This window comes from Symphodus melops (genome assembly GCF_947650265.1).
Source record: "Symphodus melops genome assembly, chromosome: 10".
NCBI classification, from domain to species: Eukaryota; Metazoa; Chordata; class Actinopteri; order Labriformes; family Labridae; genus Symphodus; species Symphodus melops.
The window spans coordinates 11752837-11764869 of record NC_136700.1 but is presented as its reverse complement, the minus strand read 5'-3'; the positions used below and the strand labels follow the sequence as shown (position 1 = coordinate 11764869).

Below are 12033 nucleotides of genomic sequence, written 5' to 3'. Positions count from 1 at the left end.
TTAAAGCTGCTCTCAATAGCCTTTGCTGCTTTTCATGCTTTTTAGAAGTACACTTTTCTCAGAGAGGTAAATGTTAATGTTCCTCTTACTGTTGGCCAAGTCCTGTAATAGAATCCTGAAATAATTAGAAAAAGTTACATGTGGGCTTATGCTCTTTACAGTAAAGAAGGATACTACACTAATAAAGCACTAATCTCCTGTGCTATGCCTAAAGAAAATAGAAATGATGGTATGGTGTGCTATTTTACTATGCATCTGGGTTTTTTTTTAAATGTATTTATTTAAAATATATAAAGTAGAGGGTAGTTCATTTTTCTTTATGTGTAAAGGCTATTCATGTGTTCGTTTACTTAGCCAGGCAAATGTACCTGCCGATCCTGAAGGTGGCAGCAGAGAGCTATTTCTTAAATGAAATTATTACTGCAAATACAAATACATATTTAAAACAGAGTTTCAAAAGGCATATTTGTTCTTTCTTTTTTTGGTAGTACTGTATATAGACATTGATGTGACAGAGTTACAAAATAACTTTAGAATCAAGTTTTGTTTACTAAAAGTTTTCATGGTTTAAAGTTTATGTGACGATTCTTAAACGCATCCCTATTCACTCCCTGTTAAAGACAACTGTTTGATTATTTCTCAAACCAGCGTGTCAATCTTTTCATCTCAAACAAGCAAAAAATATGAATTTTCACAAATGCCAACTTTTAACTTACTGTTTAATAAATACTAAGTAGAGTATAAAATGTACCAATATTAAAACACACTGCCAGTTTAAGTGTGACACTTTTTGTTCCTCAAGGGTTTGGCCAAAGGTTTCCAGAAAGTGGGCAGTTCTGCTACTTTATGATGCCTCATAAAAAAACGTCTCTCTCTGAAGGCTGTATGGCTTCAAAGGAGGACAATGCCGGTCAGTAGTACGCACAAATTCATCTGATTTATTAACGTTAAAATGAATATTCTTGAAATATTTGGTTTTATTTTCTAAGCGTCAGTATGGAGGATATGGAGAATTAAAAAAGACCAGAGGATCCTGTGGGTAACCATCAGGCTTCATTGTGGTTTGTTTTACAGCTGCTCTTCCTACCGGGCAAAGAATTAGTTAACCTCATAATAAATCTAATACTCATACATTCCTTCAAATGGGAACAGTTTTTTCAGGACTTCAAACAACCCAATTACGAAGGATGATTTAGGCTACGATATAAAATATCAAACAGGAGCATCAGAGGTTCAGGACATTTTGAGGCGTACAGAAGTATAAACTTTGGCGTGTGAGTCATTCTTTGTTATCTTCCCAACTTTAAGGGAGGAAAGGAGATAAAGCTTTGAGTAAGAGTCTCTTTGTAGGAGAGAACATTTCAAACACTCCCATTCGTCCTATTTTGAGGCTAATTGTACATGTTTCAGTTTTGTTTATTCAGGTGAGAAAATTCCCTGTTTTTATTCAGTCATCCTGCCCTACATTCACACAGAGGAGCCGTTGATTAAATCCATAATGTTCAAAGTCTAGATCGGAAGAGGAGGAAAAAAAAGTCCTCTCCTTTCTTGGTATAAATATTTTTTGAGCAGGTTTAGGGTGATTTCTACTCTAGTTTTCACACATTGACGAGCAACTAACCTTCACTTATATCTGACAAGAAAATGTTTATGAAATAAATCAAATTATTTATGAAATATGACTTTATGACTCGAGGTCATCGCTGAAAATGTTCGACTCCTAAACAACCTAACGTGTGGGAATGTCAATACTCACCTCTTTCAGGAATGTTCTCTGAGTCTCATCATCAAAACGAATCAACTCTTTCATCACCATCACCTCCCCTGTCTCCTTGTGAGTCACCTGAAACAACACACAGAAGTGTGAGAGGCTTTCATCTCCCCTTCTGGATGTCAGTATGGGAGCAGATTTGTCTTATATATAACAAAATGAGCTACAGAAAAAAACCTCCAGTCTCTCTACTCTTTCATTTTTCTTAATACTGCCATCATCTGGACGTAAATGCATGCTGCACATTCACCTAATAAACATGCTGCTATGAACCTAAGCTAACAGTGTCTGACCTTGATGGCCTGACCAAAGCAGCCCTTCCCAAGCACTTCTCCATGGATGAGGTCAGAAGGGCGGAAGATGCGGTGCGTCCGATTTGAAACGACTCTGAGTGACTCTGATCGATTGATGTCCTTCCTCTGGGAGATGGGGGACGCCGCATTGCTGGAGCCTGGTGACTTATCAATGCTGTAGCTTCGCCTGGAGGAGTGGAGGAAGAGAAGAGAGAGGGAAAGGTTCAACAAAAAGGTGAGTTTTTAATTAATGGTTAATGACTGAAAAAAATCCTCCAAATTCATCTTTCTATAGGACCAATACAACAGGTGCTTAATAGACAAAAGGACCTCATAAATGCACAAAACTGCTCTATTATGTTACTCATCTGATTAACAACTGAAACTAAAGGACTGCAATGAATGTTTTGCAAAGTAATACTTAGTTTTTATCAAAGTGAATATGCTAGAAAAAGCTTCTTTTTGGAGTTTGTACTTAAGTTCCTAGGTGAATGCACCAACACAGTGGAGAGAAAGAAGCTAAAATGACTTTCTCTTTTGTTTAAATAACAATTCTTGAAGTTATGACTATACATTTTAAAAAGTTCAGTCAAACAAATAAAAAGTGCACTTTTTCTTTCTTTTTTTTTGCCGTGCAGGTTTAGAAAAAGAACTTGTTGAACCTTGGGCACATATATATATATATAATAGTGGTGGAAATATCCATAAAAAAAAGATCAATAAAAAAAAAATAAAAAAAATCCATAAAAAACTGCAATCAATCAAATCAGAAACTGCTGCTGCTAGAACAACCAGTAAAGTTAAAAAAAAACCAACAACCTCTCCCTCAACCCTGAACAGACTTTGTCGCCAGCCCTGTGTAAATGTCTTACGTGATGATGCGAGATTTCAGGTTACTGAGGTTGGGGGGCTGGGTGATGGGCAGGATGGGGCTGGGGCCCTCAGAGACAGGAGTGGACAGAGGGCCGTCCACTTGCTCCTCCGCTGATGAGGAGCCCCCCTCCTGCCCCTGACTGTGAGGGTCATGTTCGATGGTGAGCTGCAGCAGCCGGCTCGTCTCCTGGATCAGCAGGTCGATCTAAAAGATTGAAAAAAGAAGTTTATACATACTTGGTTGATACTGTCCCTCTAAGATACATTTCTTCCCTTCTGATTGTGATGTATAGAAAATTATGTTTGCATTATAACAGTAAAGTCAGCTATTTCAGTAACAATACGTGAAGGGGTGTTCAGTGATTACCTCATCCAGAGGGACATTGTGAATGGGTGTCCCGTTGATCTCAAGGATCCTGTCTCCAACATGAATGGAGTTTTTCACATCTGGACTGATGCAGTCTGCGTCCACTCTGAATAAAACAGAACAATAAAGAGAAAAAAAATTGTAAAGAAAACCAATCTGAATATTTTTTTTTTCTCTTTTGGACACAGAGCTCAGATCTGATAAATTCTCAGCTCATTTAAATAACAGTGACTCAGATTTCCTCATTTCCTTCACCTTCCGCTCTATTATACAAGTTTTAATGAATCTCATCCATCACCATTTGTTCCATTTTTAATCCAACCTTCTCCGTCTTTTATCCTACACTACGCACACCTCTTCTCAACTCAGTGTCATAGCTTGCCTTCACACAATGAACTAACACACGGACACAAGGACTCACTGGGAGACTCTGACTGTGGGTCCGTGGTCAGGACTGTAGCCGTTGGTCGGGCTGAGTGGCTGGTCGATGGCCACAGAGAAACCTCGCCCTCTGCGTCCGTTGTTGCTTTCTGCCGTGGCCGGGATGGACACGAGTGTGACAGTGTGAGGGATCCGTGAGCATGGCGAGTCTGGGAGAGACACCGGGGTGACGATAGTCTGGTAATAACACTGACCACTGCAGATGGGGAGGAAGAGGAGGAGGGAAGTTGTTATTATCAAGACTTGAGGCCTTTGATGGCTCAATTTGGTTTAATAAGTTAGTTTTACTCGTTGTTGTTTTCATTTTATGAATGTGAGGGACATACATAAAAGAACTAAATATTCAAACTACTGTCACACACCAGAGCTTTGAAATGAACAGTAACCTTATTCATTTCTAAATTGCACATTTTCCTCATCTTACTTGAGCCCACTGAATCAGATTTAATGTCTTTATGCAATAAATAAACCAAGACGTTCTCGTTGTCATCATCCACTCAGCGACAAAGGCGGCTCTGTGTCTCTGCAGTTTGTTTCACATTGAAACCTCTGTTTTTGGAGCCTGAGGCTTGTGACAGTCACACCAACACAACCCTGGAGCTTCACAAGTCAAGAACAACCTGAACCTGACACAAACTCAAAATCGACATGTTTTTTTTCCCCCCCTCAAGTTTTAATTGTGCCAACAACACTTTTTGAGCATTTGCTATAAATAATTTGTCACAGTCTTACAACAACTGCATACATTTACATAATGTGTTTGTCTTCTCGGACTATTCACTGCAAATTCAGCAAAACATGCTCCTAAGTTTTAAATACTAAGCTCCGGTATACGTGATAAAACGGTTTTTGCTGTGGATGTGTGACAGGTGAGTCCCAGTTTTTTTTTTCAATGTCAACAAATCGTGCTTTGAAGTACAAGCGCACAAATGTAAGATTTTGCCAATAACTGAAGCTTCAGTCTCTGGTTCATTTTTAGAGGTTTTGGTTGCACTTCAAAGGGATTTCAGCCGGATTAGCTCTCTGCAGAAGAGGGGATTAGGAAAACTAACCAAAGATAGAAAACTTTGGTTAATTTAGTGGGCAGCAGCACGACACAAACGGCGAAGCTTTGATTTCACAGTGTTAAAACATGCTGCCATTATAAATCAAAGGCTGTCTTGCTTTCGACTGTGTAAAACATTTTGGTTAGGATTTTCTTTTACATTATTCTTGATGCTCACCAGTAGAGTTTTGATCTCTCCACCAGAGCGTATGTGTCTCCGTCACCGATGAATGCCCTGCAGTTAAGACAGGTGAAGCATTCTGGGTGATATTTCTGCTCTCCTGCAACCTGTCGGAGAGAAAACAAAAGACAGTTAAGAGAATGGTGACCTCTGTGTTTTGTGAAAGAAAAAAAAATCCTTGTACAAGGGTGTTGGGGGGAGGGGGGGGGGGGGGGTCAATGGTGACTTCTGATTGAAATTCACAGCAGTGGAGCAACACACACCGTGAGGCTGTGAGGAGTGGTGTAAGGACTTGGGCGAGGTCTGGTCACTGAGGGTAATAATGAAACTGCGAGATTGAATTTGCTGCTGCCAGATCACCCTGCTTAGGCTCAGGGTGGTTTTCAAACGAGAGGAAATTGGGTTACGGAAAAACAAAGAGAGCCGGCAATTGGCAGATTAATCACAGTGGCAGATCTGAAGATGATGCTGCAGGTGGAGGTTTCCAGTTCAAAACAAACAATGTTAAAGTGATCAAATAAATCACTTTTACTGCTGCTCATTAAACATATTTGTCCTTGCTTGTTGTGACGTTGATCGACTGACAAATCAATAAAACAGCCCACACTTTCACATATCAGTACTGACCCCTTTTAACTCCTTCAGGTAAATGTGCGCCCATCGATGTAAATGACCCACCCACACCTATAACTAATGACTTGTATGATTAAACATGAGCTTCCAAGTGAAGCACTAAAGGTCGAGTCCACCAGAGTATTTTGTTGGTCTTTTCTTTTTGTGATATGAGTGGCAGAAAAAAATGTGAGTTAATGGGCCCCCAAGCGGCCCCTCTCAACTGCAGTGATCTGCAATGCTAATGAAGTATAACAGGAGTTAGGAGGGGCATCGCATGGACCAAACCTGAACAAAGAGTAATCAATCACATGCAAATAAAAAAAAAAACTGAAATTGAGAAATGTGGGCATAAAAGATTCAGAAAACATTTCTGTATCATGAAAGACTCATTTGTTTTCATTTTTAAAAACAGACGTTTGTATTTCAAATCACCCGTGAGCAAAATAAGAGCTCCTGAGTGCAGCCTAAAAAATAAAAGAGGCATTAAAGCAGATCTTTAAATCGCCCAAAGGCAGCATTACTCTCCCTTAATGGTGCATATAACTGAAACAAAACACCGAAATCTGACGCTAAAAGGAAGCGCATGTGAAGATCAAAGAATCAATAAAATCTTTATAAACCACCATATGTCTGCAGCCCCACCCTTCTGGGAGAGCAGTGGAAACCGCAAGCACACACAAACAGATAAACACAGGCTGTGGACCCTGAGGCCTCAGTACAAGCAGATTAATTAACTGATTTTTAAGTTATTAATCTAAGCGGATCCTTCCAGCTTAAAGGGAAAACATGCCACCACTTGACATGGATACAAGGAGTACAATTAAGTCAAGACATTACTGTATTGTCTGGTTTCTGGATTTTTGAGCCAAAACGTTTGAGACTGACCCTGCAACACACGTTGTTAAATGGCTGTGCAAACAACAACCTCATGAGAGAGAGAGAGAGAGAGAGAGAGAGAGAGAGAGAGAGAGAGAGAGAGAGAGAGAGAGAGAGAGAGAGAGAGAGAGAGAGAGAGAGAGAGAGAGAGAGAGAGAGAGAGAGAGAGAGAGAGAGAGACACATTATGGGTCTGATAATGGTGCTTCTTGACCAACTTAATGTCTTTATTTCTCTCAGACTAAAAGGAATAAACAATTGTCTGACATTATCAGTTAGAGTAAAAACAAAACATCCGTAAAGCAAGTACTATAAAGAAGAGTAAAGCAGAAAACATGGATGTCATATACAGCTAATTTATCATTATTTTTAGAAACCACAGTTTTAGGTAGCTGTGAGTTTTCTCTCTTTATATTTTGTGTTGATGTGTCACCTAGCTGCAGCCCTACAGATGGTAAAGTCAGGATGAGAGGACAGCTGGATGCAGACAAAAAGGGTGTGTGGCTCTGACACTTTGGCTGCCATTTGCTTGCCATGCCACACACACTCCTAATCACATTTGGCAGACACCAGCTGCTGTCCTCACATTAAGTGCATACTTCCCCTTCCAAAGTATCTGTATCAACTCCGATCCAGAGAAATATAAAAATAAAGTGCCTATGTAATGTCAAACCATGTGACTGTATGAACAACTTTGTTCAAAAAGAAAACATCACATGAATCGACACACCACCAGTTCTGCTTTGTTTCCTCACTAAACACAGATCTGAGTGTCTTAAGACTCAGAGGAGGGATGTTCCTTTTTTTTATGAATTAGCTCACGAGTGTGCGTCTAAGTTGTAGCTGCTCACACAGCCTCGCAGGGTCTTCTAAAAACTTCAAACCAAACCCTGTGAGTGCGTGTCTTCCTGTTGGAAGGTTGATGGGGACATGACCAAGAAACAATGTGATGTAACACCCCTTTAAGTGATAACCTAAAGAAATGAAACACAGGTAACAAAGAGGCATTATGTTTTGATTGCAGACCTGGTTAATTTTTGGGGGTATTTTAAGTCAACAAAAAGTGGCATAATTGATATCACAAATATATTTGATCTACTTGATAACTTCAGCATCTTTTGCACTGAACTTTTATCTTATTTAGTCTTGTACATATTCGTCTTTGTTTATCTTTTGTTTATTGTTGATATTCAATATTTAAATTCATTCTGTGTTTAAGCATACCTGGCCAATAAAGCTTATTCTTGCAAGGCCTGTAATGGGCTGCAGCAACAATAAAAATCAATTTCCAAGTTTAAGTGTCATAAAATCATCTGCTGAAGTGTGTTCATTCATTAAACCTTCATACCTTAGCTAGCATAGACTGAAGTCATGTTCAAATCAACTAAGTTTATAGAGTCATTGTAGCGTCACAACATTTTACCATAACCTCCAAAACCCCCAGTTTTAATGGTGACAGTTTTAAACTTTTGTAAGACAAAAGTGACTTGATGACAGAAAAGTAATGTGCCGAGTAAAATGTTAAATAATACATACCCTACACTTGCTTCATCATTGTTTCTCCAAAGCCTTATAACCTAACTTCTGTGTTTCACCATAAAGGTACCAAGCTGACAATCTCCTGTGACTGATGCACTTGCTATTGACAAGTACCTCATACAACTGCAGTTGTATCCCGTAAAGAGCAAGTTGAACTAGAGAAGGAGGTTGTGCTTATTTAAACTACAAAAAAAGCCTAAAAAAAAACTGCCAAATAAAAAATTACTTTGTATTCCTGTTGTTCCTTACTCCATGCATCTTTTTGTAATCTGCAGTGAAGCTGAAGAGGACTGGCTCAAGCGTTTGTTGAAGGAAAGAGAAAACCAAAAGGCAGTGTTCATCTAAACACTCAGTTCACTTGGAGAGTCTGGGCCCTGAGGCGTTACTTGTTTTTACTGATTTATGTGTCACCTTAGGTTGGCTTTGGAATGTGAAAGGAGCCTTTTGGGCCATTTGGAGGAATTTTAACTCTCTTTTGCCATTATCAACACGAAACACCTGAGGAACATGTTCATAGTATTTCACAGAGGCTTGACGACTCTGTCAGGCTGTCACTGACACTCGTTGACACTTTCCGAGTTTAAGTTTGGGCAAACACTATTCAGAACATCATAATTACAGGTACTATGCACCTCATGTTTAATGTAAAGGTGAGGCTGACGATGACGATGGAGAAGCTATGAGATGACTACAGGTGAAATCTGCTGACAAAAATAATATTGAAACAGTGCTTTTAAAAAACATATCATTTCTTCTTTTCAGTTTCCCTTTTTCAGTTTCAAACTGAGTCATTGATTTCTCTTTTTTCCCCCTCATAATATTAAACACTATCAATTATCAGATTTCCCTCACAGAACTTTCCAAGCTTCTGACATCATTTCACATTCTCCCAGTCATTTGTATTTTGTAACTAAGTGGTTATGTGTGTAACTTACCGTAAATAGGACTTACAGATCAGAGTGATCTTTTGGTAAACCTTGTCATTTAGAGGCTGAAAGCTTCGCTGAGATTGAAGTAGATGAGTATTAGTGTTCACTGTAAGACTACAGCACACAGTCACTTCAACCCCTATATATAGTTTTGTTTATATGTCATAACATTCAGTTGTACATTGAACTCATCACATAGCTTGTTTCTGGGCTTCAACGTCATGGATGGGTGCCATATTGCATTACAATATTTAAAATGTTCATGAAAGTTGCCCATATTGTGCAGGCCTAGTTCTTATCCGTTTATACTCAGCAGGATCTAATCAGGAACATTTGCCTGGCATCATTACTGTATATTTACAAGCACCAAATAAACTCCATTTGGACCTGCTGACTTCGGTTCACCAAAGCGGTATGTGGAATAGTGACCTCATCACAACACAGCTGATGGTGCTCCTCAATTGCCTCACTAAATAATGAGAGATCTGGCTCTGCTTAGCCTCACTTCTGAGGTAATGAACTTCACTCCAAAAGCCTCCCCCATTTCAACACAAAAACAAAGTCCATAGCGACCGAGCAGAGTGTTTGACTATTACCTCGTGCCAATGATTGGAAGAAAAAGGAAACACTGCCCGTGCAGTCAGAACCTAACATTCCCCGCAGAGAGATTTAAAATGGGTCAAATCACAAAAAGTGAATTCTTTAAGAGCAAGTAAATAAAATCACAATACAATCATGATGTTTCACACTGCTGTTATTAAGGCTGTTGGAGTAGGGAAAAAAATGAAAGGGAGACATGATACTGATTCCCTTTAAGGGTTTCTACTGTGGACATCATTTAGGCAAACACAATTAGACTAAAAGCTTGAGAGAAAAACAGTGAGCCACATTGTTGCAGTCTGAATGGAAACCCCCTCCAGCTACAAACACTACAGTACCACAGTATATACACTGTCCTCTGCTTCAGAAATGCTGTAAATGCAATGAGCTTCTTGCTTCCTCTCTTTGGCTTTGTGCTTTACACTTCAGCTTGCATGTAGGTGGTAAATAAAAATAACAGCCACGCTGACACAGTTTTGAGACTTGTAAACTCTCCACCTCGGAATCTGCACAATCACACACACTTTGAAACTCTTCTTTTATCCAGGAAAAGAGTGGTCTCTAAAAATAGGACACGTGCCATGGCTCATCAGTTTTTCATGACATGAAAAAAAAGAAAAAAAAAACTAGAGCGCCATGTGGAGAAAGAGGAACAGATTTACCCGGCGACGCACTGACCCACTTTAAAATGACACAAAACATAGCAGCTTTCTAAATAATGCTCGAGCTTCAGCTTTGCATATTGAGAGAGAGAGATATGGAAAGAGTTTCAACAGAAGCAACCACAAACCATCTCCCCATGACACTGTCTGCCTCCAGGCCGGCTCTCAGTCTACTGTACATCATCCATCAGACCCCCACTAATCCCATCAGCAGCAGCAGCAGCGACCAGCCTCACCTTTTTCTCCTTCTTCCACAGTCTGAGACAGCAGAAGCTCCAGAAAAACAGGTCTCCCACCATGTCAGCGAGAGCTGGCGTGTCTGTCTTCCTCATCTATTTCATTCTACTGAAGCAAGCGATTCTCCCTCTGTCACAACAAAACACTGGCAGTGGCCAAGCCGGCCGGAAAGTCGGAGGGAGGAGAGAGAGAGAGAGCAGCACACAGCTCTGCAGCTGAGCTCATCTCTGAATCAGTGTCACTCCTCCAGGCTCTACCCCCTCCCATCCCGCCTCCCTCCTTCTCTCTCACTTTTGCTATGACCTCATCGTTTCCTGTTTGGCCCTGCCCACTCTTGCACACGTGCCACCCGGCAGCTTCAACGACACACACCTCCCCCACCCCCATCCCTGTGTCTTTAGTACATTCCTCTCTCCTCCTCCTCCTCCTCTCCCATGATGCCTCTATTCCTGCAATCACATTTCAAAACCTGAGAGTGACTTACGGGACATTATGTTGCTTAGCAATGTTCTTAAGCTAAATTGTTTATATGTTGAGTTTAATTTACGTTTGTATTTTCAAGTGAAATAAAGACACACTATTATTGTTTAAAGCTTAATCACATTTGTCCACGCCATTAACTTTTTCTGATGAGAGCTGCTTAATTATTTCCTTTAGTCTTCATCTTTTTTTAAAGTGAATAATTCGTCATGTAGTAGAATTAGAAATTGTTGAAAAGAAATGTCTGAAAAAAGTAAAAATTATTTGAGAGTAAAAATGTAAACTAATATCAAACCAGAAAAAGCAGCAAACTTTTATTACATACATGACCATACATGATCTTTCTCACTGTCATTTCTTCTTGAACCATGAAATTGAAACCAAAAAAAATCCCAAATTTAAACAGAGATCTGTAAGTCACAAGTGTGTAATGTTGGGCATTGTATGATTATTGTGTGCTCTTCCATCATAAAGGGGACTTTTTTTTTTTTTTTTTACCTTTCCTCCTTCCTCCTGCCTCATACAATCTCTCTCCCCAGGTTTATCTTTGCTCCTGCGTCAGTCTTTCGCCTGCCTTGCTTGCTTGAGCACAGACTGTGTCATGCCCCTGTTATCTCACTTTGCCTCTAAAATATGTTTAGCATGCCAAGTGTGGACCAGTTGCCTCACTACAGGCCAGTGCTAAAGGGCTGTCTGAGTGGACAGATATTAATAGAAAGCTAGACGGAGTTTGAGGGAGTGAAGCTGCAACAGAGAAAACCTCACTGCCAGTAACATCCAGTGCAAAGGTTAACAACGAAGTTATACAACATTTACTATTGTATAGTACAATAATGTATTGTATTGCAATTAAAGTTATCATTTAATAACTCGATTGTGTTTCAGACTTTAACTCTAACATTAGATATGTTTTTCACCTTTGTCGAATATTGGCAGGCAGGCAACTCTCTTTAGTGCACCATATCTTTGTGCAATACTTCAACCATTTGCATTAAGCTTTGTGTCATTACAGACCTGGTAGTATTATTGAATACTCATTAAATGCTGTATACTCGCCCTCATTTTTCCCCCTGAGACGGGAAAGCTCCGTATTTCTTTCTGAAAAAGGAGCCTCAGATGACGCAA

General features: G+C 39.8%; 1 protein-coding gene across 2 annotated transcripts in view; it reads right to left on the bottom strand.

Annotated features, from left to right (window-relative positions):
- limk1a (LIM domain kinase 1a) overlaps positions 1 to 12033 on the bottom strand; it is a 39530-nt gene that overhangs the window by 4161 nt on the left and 23336 nt on the right. The window contains exons 1-7 of one of the 2 annotated variants that reach the window (XM_079354644.1): positions 10428 to 10725; positions 4969 to 5078; positions 3726 to 3941; positions 3305 to 3410; positions 2937 to 3142; positions 2065 to 2251; positions 1757 to 1843 (exon numbers count right to left, since the gene is read on the bottom strand). In XM_079354644.1, the coding sequence (XP_079210770.1) occupies positions 1757 to 1843; positions 2065 to 2251; positions 2937 to 3142; positions 3305 to 3410; positions 3726 to 3941; positions 4969 to 5078; positions 10428 to 10523 (1008 nt within the window). In that variant the 5' untranslated portion in view covers positions 10524 to 10725. Of the gene's footprint in view, positions 1 to 1756; positions 1844 to 2064; positions 2252 to 2936; positions 3143 to 3304; positions 3411 to 3725; positions 3942 to 4968; positions 5079 to 10427; positions 10726 to 12033 lie in introns of those variants that run through there. The other variant, XM_079354643.1, reaches the window with a different exon arrangement.